Raw genomic sequence first — 16,982 nt, forward strand, 5'->3', positions numbered from 1 at the left:
CCAATTTTTGCCCACCCCATGTGGCTGTGGGACTAGCCCATTCCGCATCTCTGTCCCTCCTTATGGTCTCAGTGTGGTTCTTTAATTTGTAGTTGCAGGACTTCCATTCAGCTTGATTTCTGATGGTTATGAATGATGGTTATTTTGTAGTTTAGTTGTAATTTTGATGTGGCTGTGTGAGGAGGTGAGCTGTGTATACCTATGCTGCCATCTTGAATGGAAGCCCCACCACCTGGAACTAATGCAAAATAATACTGACTATAAACTGTAATTGAAAAAAATTAAAAACCCTACATTGATTTCACCCTTCTAACTCAAAAAAAAGAAGAAGAAGAAGAAGAAGTATGGGAGCAGAAAAATAGACATAAGAGAAGCAAAGTAAGCTGAGACCGGAAGTCAAAGTCAGCCGGGTGAGAAGGAGCAGGAAGAGGGAAGGGCGTTCTCAGTGGGAAGAACAACATAAAGTTGTAGGCATGAGAAACCACATCAAGAGTGCACAGGAAACAACTATCTTGTTTGTAGAGCATAGATTGTGAGTAGGGCAGTAGATGAGGTTGGCAAGAGGAATAAAGACAAGTTTGTGGAAGACCTTGACCTCTATATCAAAGTGTTTGGACTTTATTCAGCAGAGGAAAGACATGGATTCCATGAGGAAAGTGTTGTGGTATCCGGTGTTGAGGTTTACCCAGAATGTGACAAACTGAAATTTTATTTAGCACAGCATACAATTAAAACAGTTTAAACACTCCTACTTTTATTACAAACTTGAAATCAAAGCATTATTGTGTTTCTAGGTTTCTCCTAGGTAGACATTTTGCCACTTGTTAGCACCAAGCAGAAGGAAAGGAAAAAACAAGAAAGATTCTTTTATTTGGCTTCTTTTCCTAGAAATAAGTCTCTCTTTATCAAGGATTTGTTGGAAACAAAAAGGGCTGAGGCTGCTGACTCCGTGTGATCCCTTGCTGACAAAGAGAGGTCCGCAGGCCTGACTGCATCTTTGCCCACAGGGAGTGTCCAGCTGAGGCCGAGCCCATCAGATTGATCATCCTTTGGTTTTCTTTACAGGTGAAGCTTTATTGGAAAGTAACACCATTATTGACCACATCTATTGTTCCCCATCCCTGCGCTGTGTTCAGACGGCATACAACATCTTGAAAGGTAAGACTTGATGAAGGTCAGCCAGTCCATCCCGGTGTCTCCAGGCAGCACTGCACTTAAATTACCGTAGACTCCTGGGGCATTAGCCAAGGGAAAGCCTCAAATTTGGGGTTTTTAGCAGCGATTCTTTCAGAAGATATCTCTACAAAAGTCCCAAAACCATACTCCAGCAGCATAAGCATGATGAAAGGAAGTATACAAATAATTTTTTTTCTTGAATAATTTTTCCTTGGATGAGTTGTAAGCATGCAAAATATTGTTGTCTGGCAATAATTCAGAACCTACAGAGCATGTCTCATGAAACAGTGAAGTCACATCCTCCCACTCTGCTCTGTTTGCCTCTTGTTTACAGTAGCAATGATGCTCTGAGGTGTCTGCCACTCTTAATTATCCTAGTTTCTTTAGTGGAATAGCTTTAAAAACACCATTGCTATAAAGACACTGAACTTCCATCCTAAAATCCATGGAAACTTGAGTTCTAGGGATCGCCATTCTCATTTCACTGGAAAGAAACCTAGAAGAAACAACGTTGGGCTGTTACTCATACCAAACAAATGAGCCAGAAATAGCTGAGCCAACAAAGAATCTACACTGTAGTTGAGACTGCTATTCATTAATCTTAAGTAAACCAGAATGCATTTATGTGTTAAAATGCATTATAGAAAAACTTGGCTTAAGGCGCTGTAAAGAGAGTTAAACAGGGACAGTTCCGATGCCGAGGGTCATTGCACAGCGATAAAGAGTGGAATATTGTGTACTGACACTTGTAAATATTCAACCCTGCATATTCTGATAGAGAAAATGAGTAGTTTACCTGATATTCACGTACGATGTAAGCTATTGTAGACTAGTGGATACTGAGAGAATCTCTCAAGTTTCTTCATGAGGCAGCCTTGGAGCTTACTTTAGAAAAAGGAATTGCAGCAGTCATAGAACTCCACAAATTATGGGGGTAATGACTTGTGGTTTTTTCCTTAACCCACATACATCCTCTCCTGGTGCTGTGGCCAGAGTGTTAAGGTCATAAATTTGAAACACACAAAAATTTAAAACTCTGGTCCAAAACCACATTCTTCCACTTCCTTTTCACTCTATAGCATATAGTTGAAAAGAGTATAGATGATTTACCAGAATGTTTATGACAGTTTGGCTCTAATTAACTTTTCCACTGAGAACATAGTGGCATTTCCTTCATCTTCATTTTGTCTTACCTCTAAGGTTTACAACAGGAAAATCACTTGAAGATCCGTGTAGAGCCTGGCTTGTTTGAGTGGACAAAGTGGGTTGCTGGGAACACATTACCTGCGTGGATACCTCCATCAGAGTTAGCTGCAGCCAACCTGAGTGTTGATACAACCTACAGGTAACCCTCTGGCTCTGCTGCGTGCGGGGGCCCACGTGGAAGTACTTTACTGCACCAGGGCCAGCTCCTGAAGGAGGAGCAGCACCAGGCATCGCCCACAGGCGGTTCTCCATGTGACTGGAAGTCAAGCTATGGTTTCTAAAACTCAAACTGGAGAAAGCCAGCATTCCCTTGTATTTAGCTTAGTGTAGATGATATCCTCCCCCACACTGGCCTTTCCTGACCATGTTCTATCTCTTCCAGTGAATAACAAAACCACCTGGCGTTCCGGGAGCAGCTGGTGATGCAGTTGGGAGATGAAGGAAATGACAGTGTTTTACATACACACACACCCCCCAGCCAGAGGGAGCTTAGGAATAGGGTCTTGACTGGGTGCGCTGGGGAGTGGTGGGGGGCGGCGGGGGTGGAGAGGACATGGATCTGGTGTGTTAGAGGGGCAATGAATCAAAGTTCACTGTGGGGCTCAAGGCAGAAGCCTAGACCCAAGCAGGTGAGGAGGAGAGTTTACTGGGAAGAATAATGTTCCAGAGATGGTTCCTGAGCCCCCAGAGCTCAGGGTTCCCGGTCTGGCTGGAGGTTGGAGGCCCAGCTGACTCCGAGTACAGTACATGTGTCCTGCAGGTGTGGCTAGAGTGTGACACATGCCACTGACAGGGGTAAGAAAACTTTGGCTCTGTTCCACCTCCATCAGGCCTGGTGGCTCAAATATGAACACATTCATAGGTTCAGCTTGAAGCCAAGAACTGCCCAAGGCAAGAGCCGGCCAGGGTGAGCTGGATACCAACAGCTCATACATTACAGCAGGGTTTCACTCTTGAAATGACTCTCTGGACCATACAAAAAGGACTTTTTTCACAGGGGAGAGGGGAACAGCTGTGAGACCAATGACATCAGTGATAACAGAACTGGATGAGAGGTTTGGGTGGGGAGAAAGAGTTTGCTGCAGAGAAACGAGGCACGTCCTTAGCAAGTGGCAATCCATGTCTCTCCCTAGCCCCCAGGTTTCATGAGATTCAGAAGGCTGTTTCCTAGGAGGTATATTTGTTGAGAAAATGTTGTATAGATGAGGGCAAGTTTCCTTCAAACGGGACAGCATTCTTTCTCTCAGGACAATATGCCCAAGTGCACAAAGAGGCAGCCGTGTGGTGGATGCTGTCAAAAGTGGTCCAAAGTGGAGAACATGTTTACAGGCATTGATCTCAAATCCAGGCTCTCAGAGCTGCTAATGGTGAAAGCATAGGCAAGTCCTCGGCAGCCTCTCTGAGCCTCGTTTTTATCATCTGTAAAGTCAGGATTTGCAAAAGCGTTGCTAGAAGGGCTACATTCAAAGAGTGCAAGGAGGCACGTTGCACAGAGCCTGTCCCATGGGAACGTCTCAGTAAATCTTTGTAGTAATAATAGATTTGCGGGGGGCCAATGGGTACTTTGTAGTAGTCACCGAGTAATGTATTCTAATCAAGATTCTTTGTCAGTTCACTTTGAGAACCTACTACCACCTTCACTTACCCTGCTCTAAATATCAGAAAGACACAATAAGAAAACAAAAAATATATCATAATTGAACTCCAAAACAAGATAAATGTCTCACGGACCAGAAACTTTTTTTTTTTTTACAGTTTCAATTTATGCAAATCCTTGCCAACACTTGTTATAATTGAGATTTTGATTCTAGTCATCCTAGTGGGTGTGAGGTGACATCTCATTGTGGGTTTTTTAAATTAATTAATTTATTTTTCCAGATACATTTGTCTCTGCCTTGCCTCCACCACTCTTCCCTGCTCCCCTCCCCCTCTCCCTCCCTCAATCCTTCCCCACTTTGGCTTTGTCCATGAGTCCTTGCTATATGTTCCTTGACTTGCCCCTTCCCTTCCTTTTCCCCCGCCCACCCCTCCCTCCTTCCCTCTTGTCTCTGTTGTTTTCTTTCCTTTCAGTGTTGCTGGTCTTATTTTCCTTACATCTTTGTATTGTTGGTCAGGTTCCACTTATAGGTGAGATCATATGGTATTTGTCTTTCATCCCCTGGCTTATTTCGCTTAGCATAATGCTCTCTAGTTCCATCCATGCTGTCGCGAAGCATAGTAGTTCTTTTTTTTCTTTCTGCTGCATAGTATTCCATTGTGTAAATGTACCATAATTTTTTGATCCAATCATCTACTGATGGGCATTTAGGTTGCTTCCAACACTTGGCTATTGTACATCGTGCTGCTATGAACATTGAGGTGCATAGGTTCTTTTGAATTGGTGTTTTGGGATTCTTAGGGTATAGTTCCAGCAGGGGAATCATTGGATCAAAAGGCAGTTCCATTTTCAGCTTTTTGAGGAAATTCCACACTGCTTTCCACAATGGCTGCACCAGTCTGCATTCCCACCAACAGTGTACTAGTGTTCCCTTTTCTCCACAGCCTCACTAGCACCTGTTGTTTGTTGATCTGTTTATGATGGCCGTTCTGAACGGTGTGAGGTGGTATCTCATTGTGGTTTTGATCTGCATTTCTCTGATGGCTAGTGATGCTGAGCATCCTTTCAAAAGTCTTTGGGCCCTCTGTATCTCTTCCTTGGAAAAGCGTCTGTCCAGGTCTTTTGCCCATTTTTTGATTGGATCATTTGTCTTCTTGGAGTGGAGTCATGTGAGTTCTTTATAAATTTTGGAGATCAAGCCTCTATCTGATATATCATTAGCAAATATATTTTCCCACACAGTTGGCTCCCTTTTCATTTTGCTGACGTTTTCTTTTGCCATGCAGAAGCTTCTTATTTTGATGAGGTCCCGCTTGTTTATTCTTTCCTTTATGTCCCTTGCCTTAGGAGACATTCCGGTGAAAAAATTGCTGCGTGGGATATCTGAGAGTTTCCTACCAATGTTCTCCCCTAGGACTTGTATGGTGTTGTGACTTATATTTAAGTCTTTTATCCATCTTGAGTTTATTTTTGTGTATGGTGTCAGCTGATGATCCTATTTCAATTTTTTGCATGTAGCTGTCCAGCTCTCCCAACACCATTTGTTGAAGAGGCTATTATTACTCCACTTTATGCTTCTGCCCCCTTTGTCAAATATTAGTTGCCCATATAGACCTAGTTTTATTTCTGGGCTTTCTATTCTGTTCCACTGGTCTATGGGTCTGTTCTTGTGCCAGTACCAGATTGTTTTGAGTATAGTGGCTTTGTAATATAGTTTGATGTCCAGTATTGTGATCCCTCCTACTTTGTTTTTCTTTCTCAAAATTGCTACGGCTATTTGGGGTTGTTTATGGTTCCATATAAATTTTTGAAATGTCTGTTCTGTTTCTGTGAAATATGTCATTGGTATTTTAATAGGGATTGCGTTGAATCTATAAATTGCTTTGGGTAGTATGAACATTTTGATGATATTAATTCTTCCAATCCATGAGCACGGTATATGCTTCCATTTATTTGTGTCTTCCTTAATTTCTTTCTTCAATGTTATATAGTTTTCTGCATAGAGGTCTTTTAACTTCTTGGTTAAATTTATTCCTAGGTACCTTATTTTTCTTGTTGCTATATCAAATGGTATTTTTTTTCTGATTTCTTCTTCTTCTATTTCATTGCTGGTGTACAAAAATGCCTTTGAATTCTTAATATTGACTTTGTATCCCACTGTTTTGCCCAATTCACTTATCAGGTTGAGTAGTTTTTTGGTGGAGTCTACAGGGTTTTCTATGTACACTCTCATGTTATCTGCAAACAATGATAGTTTTACTTCCTCCTTTCCTATTTGGATGCATTTTATTTCTTTTTCTTGTCTGACCGCTCTGTCTAGGACTTCCAATACAATGTTGAATAGAAGTGGTGAAAGCGGACATCCTTGTCATGTTCCCGATATTAGTGGGAAAGTTTTTAGTTTTTGCCCATTGAGTATGATGTTCGCTGTAGGTTTTTCATATATGGCCTTTATTACATTGAGGAATGCCCCATTTATTCCCATTTTGCTGAGTGTTTTGATCATAAATGGGTGCTGTAGCTTATCGAATGCTTTTTCTGCATCTATCGAGATGATCATGTGGTGTTTGTCTTTTATTTATGTGATGTATCACGTTTACTGATTTGCGTATATTGAACCATCCCTGCATGCCTGGGATGAATCCCACTTGATCATGGTGGATAATTTTTTTAATGTATGGCTGGATGCAGTTTGCCAGTATTTTTTGAAGATTTTAGTGTCTATGTTCATGAGCGAAATTGGCTGGTGGTTTTCTTTCTTTTGTAGAGTCTTTATCTGGTTTTGGGATCAGGGTGATGCTGGCCTCATAGAAGGAGTCTGGGAGTCTTCCCTCTTCTTGGATTTTTTGGAATAGTCTGAGAAGGACAGAGGTTAGCTCTTCCTTAAATGTTTTGTAAAATTCTCCTGTGAAACCGTTGGGCCCTGGGCTTTTGTGTGCTGGGAGTTTCTTGATTACGGCTTCAATTTCCCCACCTGTTATCGGTCTGTTCAAGCTTTCTGTTTCTTCCTCCTTCAATATTGGAAGATTACACTTTTCTAGAAATTTGTCCATTTCATCCAGGTTTTCAAATTTCTTGGCATATAATTGTTCGTAGTAGTTTCTGACAATCCTTTGTATTTCTGTGGTATCAGTTGTTATTTCTCCTCTTTCATTTCTGATATTATTAATTTGGGTCCTCTCCCTTTTATTCTTCATGAGTCTGCTTAAAGGCTTGTCGATTTTATTTATCTTTTCAAAGAACCAGCTCCTGGATTGGTTGATCCTTTGAATTGTTCTTTTTGTCTCTATGTCATTCAGTTCTGCTCTAATCTTGACTATTTCCTCCCTTCTCCTTGCTCTGGGATTTATTTGTTGTTGTTTCTCCAATTCTTGAAGTTGTAGTGTTAGGTCTTTTATTTGAAATGTTTCCATCTTTTTGAGGTAGGCCTGCATTGCTATGAACTTCCCTCTCAGGACCACCTTTGCTGTGTCCCATAGGTTTTGGACTGTTGTCTGTTCATTTTCATTTGTTTCCAGAAACTTTTTGATTTCTTCTCTTATCTCATTATTGACCCATTCATTGTTTAATAGTCTACTGTTCAGTCTCTATGAGTTTACAAGTTTTTGAGGTTTCTCTTTGAGGTTGATTTCCAGTTTCAAGCCCTTGTGGTCCAAGAAAGAGCTTGGTATTACTTCAGTTTTCCTGAATTTTCTGAGGCTTACTTTGTGTCCTGTCATGTGGTCTATCTTTGAAAAACTGCCATGAACATTTGAAAAGAATATGTATTTTGCTTCTTTGGGATGTCAGGTTCTATATATGTCAGTTAAGTCCATTTGATTCAGTACGTCATTCAGCTCCACAATATCCTTGTTGATGTTTTGTTTGGAAGATCTGTCCATTTTTGACAATGGGGTGTTAAAATTCCCTACTATTAGTGTGTACTTTGTAGTAGTCACCGAGTAATGTATTCTAATCAAGATTCTGTGTGAATTCACTTTGAGAACTCACTACCACCTTCACTTACGGTGCCCTAAATATCAGAAAGACACAATAAGAAAACAAAAAATATAATTGTACTCCAAAATAAGATAAACGTCTCACAGACCAGAAACTCTTAAATAGTAAAGGGACCTTACATCTGCATTTTAAACCATCTTTAGAACTCCCCAACTCATCATATAAAGTGAGCTTTACCCTGATACCTAAGCCAGATATGGACACCTTAAGAAAAGAGAACTAGAGACCAATATTTCAGATGAATATAGATGTAAAAGTCCTCAACAGAATATTAACAAACCAAATTCAATAGCGTATTAAAAGGATTATACATCACAATCAAGCAGGATTCATCCCTATGATGCAAGGGTATTTCAACATATGAAAATTAATAGACATGAAAGACCACATTAGCAGGATGATCACAATGATTTGATCATTTCAATAGATACAGAAAAAAAATTAGACAAAATTCACCATCCTTTCATGAAAAATATGCTCAACAAATTGGGTATAGAAGGAACATACCTCAACATGATAAAGGCCATATATGACAAACCCACAGCTAACATAATCAATGGTGAAATGTTGAAAGCTTGTTCTCTAATATTAGTAACAAGATTAAGGATGCCCACTCCTACCATTCCAATTATAATACTGGAAATCCTAGCCAGAGAAATAAGGCAAGAAAAAGAAATAAAAGGCATCCCAACTGAATAGGAATAAGTAAAATTGTCTTTGTTTGCAGATAGTAGGATATACTGAAAATCCTAGACATCACCATAAAACTGTCAGAACTAATCAACAAATTCAGTAAAGTTACAGAACTTACAGAAATCAATTGTTCTATACACTAACAATGACACATATGAAAAAGAAATAAAACAGTCCCAATCACAATAGTATCAACAATATAATATTTAGGAATGAATTTAACCAAGGAGATGAATTATACGTACACTGAAAACTATAAGACATTGATGGAAGAAATTAAAGACGCAAACAAATGAAAAGATCTTATGCTCATAAATTGGAAGAATTATTATTCTTCCATTGTTAACTGGAATTAATATTCTTCCATTGTTAAGCGCCATTGTCAAACTGCCCGTACCAACCCAAGGCATCTATGGATTAAATGCAATCCCTATCAAAATTCCAATGACATTTTTCACTCAGTAGAAAAAACAATCCTAAAATTTGTATGGAACCACAAAAGGAGGTATCACACTTCTGATTTCAAACTACACTACAAAGCTATACTAATCAAAACAGTATGCTGCTTGCTACCTCACACCTGTTAGAATGCTTATCATCAAAACCCAAGAACTATCAAGTTCTGTCAAGAATGTGAAGAAATGGGAACCTTTCTACAGTATTCTTGGGATTGTGCATTGGTGTTGCCTCTATGGAAGACAGAACAGAGGTTTCTCAAAGAATTGAAAATAGAGCTACCATATGATCCAGCAATTCCACCTCTAGGTATATATCCAAAGGAAATGAAAACAGGATCCCAAACAAGAGATACTGTGTACATATCATTTATGTGGAACCTACGAAAACCACACTCAGAGAAACCAACAGTAGAATGGTGGTTACCAGGGACTGGGGGAAAATGGGGAGATGTTGGTCAAGGGGTGCATACTACACATTATGAGATAAATAAGTTCTGGGGATCTAATGTACAGCACGCTGATTATAGTTAATGATATATTATGTACTTTACAGTTGCTAAGAAAGTACCTCTTAAATGTCACCACAAAAATAGAAATGGTAATTGTGTTACATGTTGGGCATGTTAGCTAAGGCTATGGTGATGATCATTTTGCAATATATGTGTGTGAAATGAACATGCTGTACACTCTAACTGTACACAATATTATATGTCAATTATATCACAGTAAATCTGGAAAAATGTTAAAAATAAAGCCTATCCTTATAGGTTATTGTTTGTAAAGCTACTGAAGAGAGGCTTAGGAAATATCTGGTGCTCTAAATAGATAGTAAGATCTGACTTCCGCTCTGCTTTCTATTGGATATAATGACCTGCTTATGAATCATCTTGCATGTAAAACGTGCACCAAATATTTCATTTTTCAACTGGTCACTCTGACACTCTGCCCCATGGCCTTTATTTCTGTACATTTTTATATACTCAACCCCATGTCTATATAGTGGAAGTGCTCTACGTCCTTCCTTTCTAGGGAAATGGATAAAGAGAATTAGGGAAACTTTAGAAGGGTCTTGAAATGAAACAGAGTAATATTAATTGCTTTGTCTTATACTCAAAGTGTTCTATTGCTTTTTCTTTATTTTTCTATTACAGACCTCACATTCCAGTCAGCAAATTAGTGGTTTCAGAATCCTATGACACTTATATCAATAGAAGTTTTCAAGTAACAAAAGAAATAATAAGTGAATGTAAAAGTAAAGGTAAGTGGTATTATTTTGGACTCTGTGTTTAAATAGGTGACCATTTTTCCATCATGGTTAATAGGCTATACAAGATGTTTCAACTTGCTTTGCCAGACTTGCTTAGTAAATAAAAAATATTTCCAGGCCCCTCTTGTAGATACTTTCATGTTAAATTTGTAATATTTTCTTGAATATCTAAAATGGTAGGTATTCCATGGAAATACACCAGATTTAGTTTCAAAATGAAGTAATTTAGATTTTGGCATGACAGCTATTTATCTTGCACTCTGTGAAGGAGGTTCCCTGCTACAATTTCTAGAAGTTCTTTAACATAACATTGTTTTTCTCATATGGATCCAGAGCATGAACATCTGCACACAAATACACCTACACAAACACACACGCTGCCACTGTTAGCACCAACCAAGAAGTGTTCTAGAAGGCTCCAGCCTGTTTGCTATTGAATTTTATAAACATTGAACTCCAATAGTTAATGATGTGTAAAACTGACTATTCACTATAAAATTTTTAGTAAAAAGGCAGGTTACAAAAGAGTATAAACATTCCCATTGCTTTTTTAAGTTAAAATATGTATCTTCATAGAGCAAAGCCTGGAATTATATGCACTGAAATGTTAACAGTGGAGACCCCTGGTCAACAGTGTTGTGGATGTTTGTGAGTTGCGGCTCCCAAAGCCACTCCCAAAGGCACTCACACTGCTACCCGTCCGTGATCCTACTGTAATGATCCCCAGTGGGTGGCGCCAACCAGAAAGTCGCCAGTGCTCACAGGTCCACATGGAAGCACTGAAAACTATATTAAGCGTAGCAGAGAGAACTTTAGGCAAAGACAGTTTTGTATCTTGATTCTGTTGGTGTTTACAAAACATTACACATGTGACAGAATTAAGTAAACCTAGTAAAACTTAAATATGCCATGTAGATTGTCCCAGTGTCCGTTTCCTGACTGTGATAACGTGCCAGTGAGGCAAGACGCTGCCGTTGGCGGTGACTGGGCAAAGGGCTCATGGGGCCTTCCTGGAATGTGTGTACATGTAGCGTGCCTGCCCTGTGTACACACCCACACCATGTGTATGTATATGTAGTCTGATATAAATGGCACGTGTCATATACAGTTGTGTTGTACATATACAATACGTAAAGTTGACCCTGGACAAACACAGGGTTGCAAGCGCCAACCTCCACATCGCTGGAAACCCACCTGTCACTTTTGACTCCCCAAAAACTTTATGAAAAGCCTACTGTTGAGTGGAAGCGTTACCAAACAGCCAGTTAACACATATTTCCTGTGTTTTATGTACTGTACACTGTATTCTTACAATAAAATAAGCTGGACAAAAGAAAGTTATCAGGGAAATTATAAGAAAGAGAAAATACATTTACAATATTTAATGAAAAATATTTCATCTAAGTAGATCTACACAGTTCAAACTCATGTCGTTCAGGAGCCAACAGTAATTTTATATATATACATGTGACCTATATTTATAACCTCCTATGGATCTATAATTAGTTTAAGATTAATGGGCTTTTTAGTGACATGAGGCTGCCTTAACAATACAAAGCATTTCAGAATATCGTTTGGCCAAATTGTCTCCTTCTTGAGACTGTTTGCCCCCCACAGAACATTTGGCTTCCAGGGTTCAGAGAGCTTACATATGTCTGTATAGAAATGGTCTTCTCAGTCCTTGCTTTTTTACCACAGGAAATAACATCTTGATTGTGGCCCATGCATCTTCCCTTGAAGCATGTACCTGCCAGCTTCAGGGCCTGTCACCTCAGAACTCCAGGGACTTTGTACAGATGGTCCGAAAGGTAACTCGCCCTGTGTGACAGGGGCCCGCGGTGCCTGGGCATTGTGGCGCAGCTCAGGGCCTGGCTGACAGCTAGGTTCCCTGAAGCATGTGCTGGTAGCCGGGGAGGCGCCCTCACTGATTCACTCAGCCAAGATGGGCTCTGTGTGAGGCCCTTTCTTAGGCCTTGTCTAAGGGAAAAAGACATGTTTGACCTAGCTCTAGTTTCTTAGAGCTAAAAATTAGGAAGTAGCTAAAAATTAAAAGCAAATTGCCTGGCTTTGCCTGAGTGTGGATTGGATGAAGGGGGCGGGGCAAGCACAGCCTCTGACAGCTCATCCGGAGTGGGTCCCTGGTGGGCCCCAGGAAGCAGCGGTTTCAAATGTCAGACTGAGAGGCAAACCCAGGACGGGGCAGAAAGCCACAGGCCTGGAGGCCGAGGCCGACCGCGCATCTGGGCTCTCCTCTGTCAGCCGCCCTCCCACTCACCTCCCTCTGGGCTGACCGACGCGTTTCCTCCAGGCGCCCCCAGAGACGCTGGCTCAAACTCGATCGCAATTCTTTTCTCACTTTTTAAAAGCTCATTTATGCGTCTCTTTCCCTTTACTCTGTACGCTGCTTGAGGGCAGAGATTTGTGTCTTGTTTATAAATGTAGCTCAGGACACACACAAAATAAGCTCTTAGATGCCGTAAACACTGAGGTGAAGAAGGCCACAGCTCCCACTTTGGATGTTACAGATGCGCGTGGAAATAAGTAAATAAATGAAGCTGGGTAAAACAAATGAACAACCCTTCAAAAACTGAGTCGCCTTTCCCACTGTCTGAGTATCATGTCAGAAATGTGTGAGCAGCAGCTTTAGCTTGACTTGCAGTTAGGAAGTTAGGAGATCACGCGCAGCGGCTTAGCCCTCCATTGCCCTCTTTGCCCCCTCCCTGTTAAGAAGCCGGCTCTAATCAAGTAGTTGCACCAGGCAGAGGAGCTCGCCCTTTAATGAGTCCATCTGCTGAATCCTCTTGCAATGTAAATACTCTTCCCTCTCACTTATCAGCTTCTCCCATTTCATTTTCTATATGGATTTTGGGGGGATGGTTGTCTGTCAAGCCCCTACTGAGACCTATGGATATTCCTGATTCTCGAGGGCCACCTGCAGCTCTCTGTATCTAGGTAAAAGCTGAAGCATTAAACCTGTTTCCTACTTCCTGTTTCTTTACTACTGTTACTGCAGATTCCATACTTGGGCTTTTGTTCCTGTGAAGAATTGGGAGAAACTGGAATATGGCAGCTGACAGACCCACCCATCCTTCCTCTCACCCATGGGCCAACTGGGGGCTTCAACTGGAGGGAGACCTTGCTACAAGATTGAAGCACACCAGTGAACAAGGAAAGGGGCTTGATAAAGCCTTTGGAGAAGTGTCTTTTTGTGTGTTTAGAACAGTGAAGAAGTCTGCACCCCGTTATAAGTGGACAGCTAAGAATAATTTGCATACTTCCTTTGATGCTTTAAAACTCTTGTGATGAGACTGTGTGCATAAGAAACAAACTTGATTCAGGGATAAAATTTATTCTCTCTCTCTGGACTCTTACCTAGCTAACAAGGCTTTCGAGGATTATCGTCCTAAGTTAACACACCCACAGTGGCAGAGGCTGTATCCTTCCTCCCGCCTGCGCGACCAAGGCCCCAGAGTCTGCCCGTGGGGGCGCCCGCTGTCCCAAGGAAGGATGCAGGAAGGAGGAGGGCGTCCAGGTTCCAGCTGCAGCAACACCAAGCTGCCAACTTGGGGATGGATTTTCTTTTTAACTCCACGTTCTGGTCAGACAAAGCCACGCTGAAGGATTCTTTCCAGGCTCTCAGAAAACATGCCCTGCAGAGCATTGTCCTGGGTTACACACCCAGTTCTGCTCGCGGCGTGACGGCCGTGCCGCTGGCTCCTGACACCTGGCCTGCGACCCGGACGTTCTCTCTGGTGCTGCCAGGTCTCTCCAGAGCAGCTGCCTCTGTCTGTGAAATGGGGAGGCAAGTCCTGCTTGCTCTCCAAAGCACTTTCGGCTACTCAGGAGGAAAATAAGATAAATGTGTGAAGTATTCAATTGTAGGAGCAAAGAACTTGCAAAACATAAAGTGACTCTAAAGTATCCATGTTGCGACTGAAAGAGCCACCGCACTTCTCAATCACCGTGGTGGCTTGTCCTTGGCCCTAGAGTCTGGACTATGGCAATGGGTTAAGGCAGTTGACCTTTTCAAAGGATGTACGTGACATCCATTATTTGAGTCAGCAAAAAGCTCGTTCTTGTGCAATACGGACATCTAGAAACCATACCAAGGGTCAGGTCATCGTCCACTTACATACAGCACATGTCAGTCATAACAGGACACCCACAAACGCACCGGTCATACCAGGGGTGTGTAACGAGGTCAGGGAGCGAACCGAAACGATGATAGTCACAGCGGCACTGCCGCGTGCGCTGTCCTCCTGTGTTTGTTTTTCTACAATAATTGTGAACACGTAGGCAGGGCCACGTAAGGGGAGTTGGGAGAAGTGCACCCTGTGGTTTCCCATCAGACCTGCTTCCTGAACGTAGAGGGAGTTTAGTTAAAGAAAATAAATGACAATCACGCCAAAACATCAGTTATCAATGTCTGCTTAATGCTGTGACGAGTTGAGCGCTGCCAGCAGCAGACAGGGGCCTGCTCTGGGACGCACAGCGGGTGTGTGCACCATGGAACCCCAGCCACTTAAAGAGCATTGGTGTAAAGCAAATCGAGATATATCGTAGCATCGAATAAGCTTCAAAACCCAGATGCATAAAATGTGGTGTATAAAAAAGAGGCCTGCGTGCCTACTGGAAATGGGAATGTGCCGATCCCTGGAAGGAAGAGGAGCGAAAGGAGGCTGCTCATGAGTGTTGATCGGCAAGGAGATCATAGGGGTTTTCAAAGTCACTTAAAGGAACGTGCCATGCATTTTACATTTTAAGGAACAAATCTTGATTTCACCTGGCATTGCACAAACACCACCCGGCTCTGAGTACAGGAGTAACTCTGTGCTGACATCATTGATTAATATAAATGTTTTAACCTTAAAATTGGTGAAACACTCTCATTAAAGGGTTTCAGAGAAACATCACATTACGGTTCATGTAATGTTGCTGCCATTCATTCTTTTATCTACAAGGAAGTGAATCAGATCTATAATGTTTCTTAGATTCTGCGCAAATTTTCATGGGCTTTCAGTGCTCAGAATCATGCTTGAATACCTCTGATGCAATTTCCTTGAAAATAATAGCAGTATGTTCTGGTCTGTGTCTGTACTTACACAGAACAGAGTTCAGAATGGGTTGCCCCGCTCCCTCCCTCTGCGTTGTCTGCGTCCCATGGTGACCTGATAGGTCAGTGTAGCTGGGCTACTGTCCGTGGTCCCTAGTCCAGTGCAGACAGAGCCTTGGGCGATTGTCTACGTGAGCAAAAGGAGGTAGAGGTCGGAAGTGGTTTTCTGAACAATTTAGGTGGAAAACCCTGAGTAAACCAAGAACTTATTCCTGTGCTTGAATTACCTAGATTGTTGTTCAAAATGGCCTGAATATCTGAGTTCACATTAAATTCTCTTTTCATATCTACCTATTTAAACAACTAAACTTGAGCTCCAAATGAGAAATTCCTTGGGAATCATGTTGAATAATAAAAGAAACATGATTCCATACTTGTCCAAATATTCTAGATTGCTATTACAATCTTAAGTTCAGACTGGCTATTTTTGATCTGAGCCTGATGCTTATTAGGAATAAATGTTGATGGGGTAGGGGAGAAGAAAGAAGGGAGGAAGGAAATGCCAGCTAACAAAAACCCAATGTTTTCTTGCAGAGAAGGTTTTTTTTTTAATGTGGAAAGTTATCTGAGACAAACGGAGGTGAAATTGCCTCGGGGACCTCAGGTGGGACTGAGAGCCTGGAACACTTCACCGCATGCGCCGGTGCGCCACGTCGGTCTTCTCACCCCGGCACTAGCCAGAGCTAGGACTTCGGCTCCCGTGAGGCTAAAATGCCCCATCTGCTCCTCACTGGACGAGAATGATCGGCACACTTTCATGCACAAACTAGAGTTGTAGGTTTCCAGGCCCGGCCGCCCCCGCTGCAGGGGTAGCTAGGAGCTCAGCGTGTCGCCCCGGCCTGGACTGCAGAGCACAGTGTTTTCCGTGACATTTGGATTCATAGAGTCCGAGTGGCTGATTAAATGGCCATCTGGTGGCTGAAAGAGGGAGGTATTTTCCACCCTGTAGGAAGGGCTTCCAGGAGTTTCTACTTTTTATTTGAATTATACTTTAACCAAAGAATTATTTTAAAATAACCTTATATTTGAAAGATGATTTTGCAAAACTAAAAATAAAAATAAAAAATAATATTTTCTGGAGTGATGTCAGTTTGGTAAATCGCCGTTGCTAATGTCTTGCATTTTAGGCTCATACGGTCATTTCCTGTCCGTCATGTTTGGATGCCTACGGGTGGCCCTGCGGTGGCCTTCGGGATCACCACAGTGTATCTCTTCTACTCAACTAGCTGCTTGTATTAAAGCCTGTTCTTTCCTTGTTGGGAACTGGCTGAAGAGCTACAATGAGGGAAGTTCCTGTCTCCTTGCCTTTGAGAAGGGCGCCCCTGTGCAGTGAAAACGGAGACATTCCTTGGCGACCCAGGCGCCCGGCTGCCCTGTGTTGAATTGGAAAGCAGTGCTGAGTTGCTCCGTTGCGTTTATTCACAGGAGCCTGTGTCAGAATGCAGATGAACCTCCCCTCATTTTCACAGGCTC

The 16,982-nt window shown here is 41.8% G+C and overlaps 1 protein-coding gene across 1 annotated transcript in view; it reads left to right on the forward strand.

Moving 5' to 3' along the window:
* The window catches only part of UBASH3B (ubiquitin associated and SH3 domain containing B), a 141,631-nt gene extending 125,129 nt beyond the window's left edge, over positions 1-16,502 (forward strand). Inside the window, exons 10-14 of the mRNA XM_054587683.1 lie at positions 1,066-1,158; positions 2,377-2,521; positions 10,281-10,387; positions 12,095-12,204; positions 13,410-16,502. Coding sequence (XP_054443658.1) covers positions 1,066-1,158; positions 2,377-2,521; positions 10,281-10,387; positions 12,095-12,204; positions 13,410-13,547 — 593 coding nt within the window. The 3' untranslated portion in view covers positions 13,548-16,502. The remainder of the gene's footprint in view (positions 1-1,065; positions 1,159-2,376; positions 2,522-10,280; positions 10,388-12,094; positions 12,205-13,409) is intronic.
* The last annotated feature ends 480 nt before the right edge of the window (positions 16,503-16,982 follow it).

The sequence above is a fragment of the Pteronotus mesoamericanus genome, unplaced genomic scaffold (assembly GCF_021234165.1).
Source record: "Pteronotus mesoamericanus isolate MK-2021 breed Mesoamerican mustached bat unplaced genomic scaffold, CSHL_Meso_final contig_123, whole genome shotgun sequence".
NCBI classification, from domain to species: Eukaryota; Metazoa; Chordata; class Mammalia; order Chiroptera; family Mormoopidae; genus Pteronotus; species Pteronotus mesoamericanus.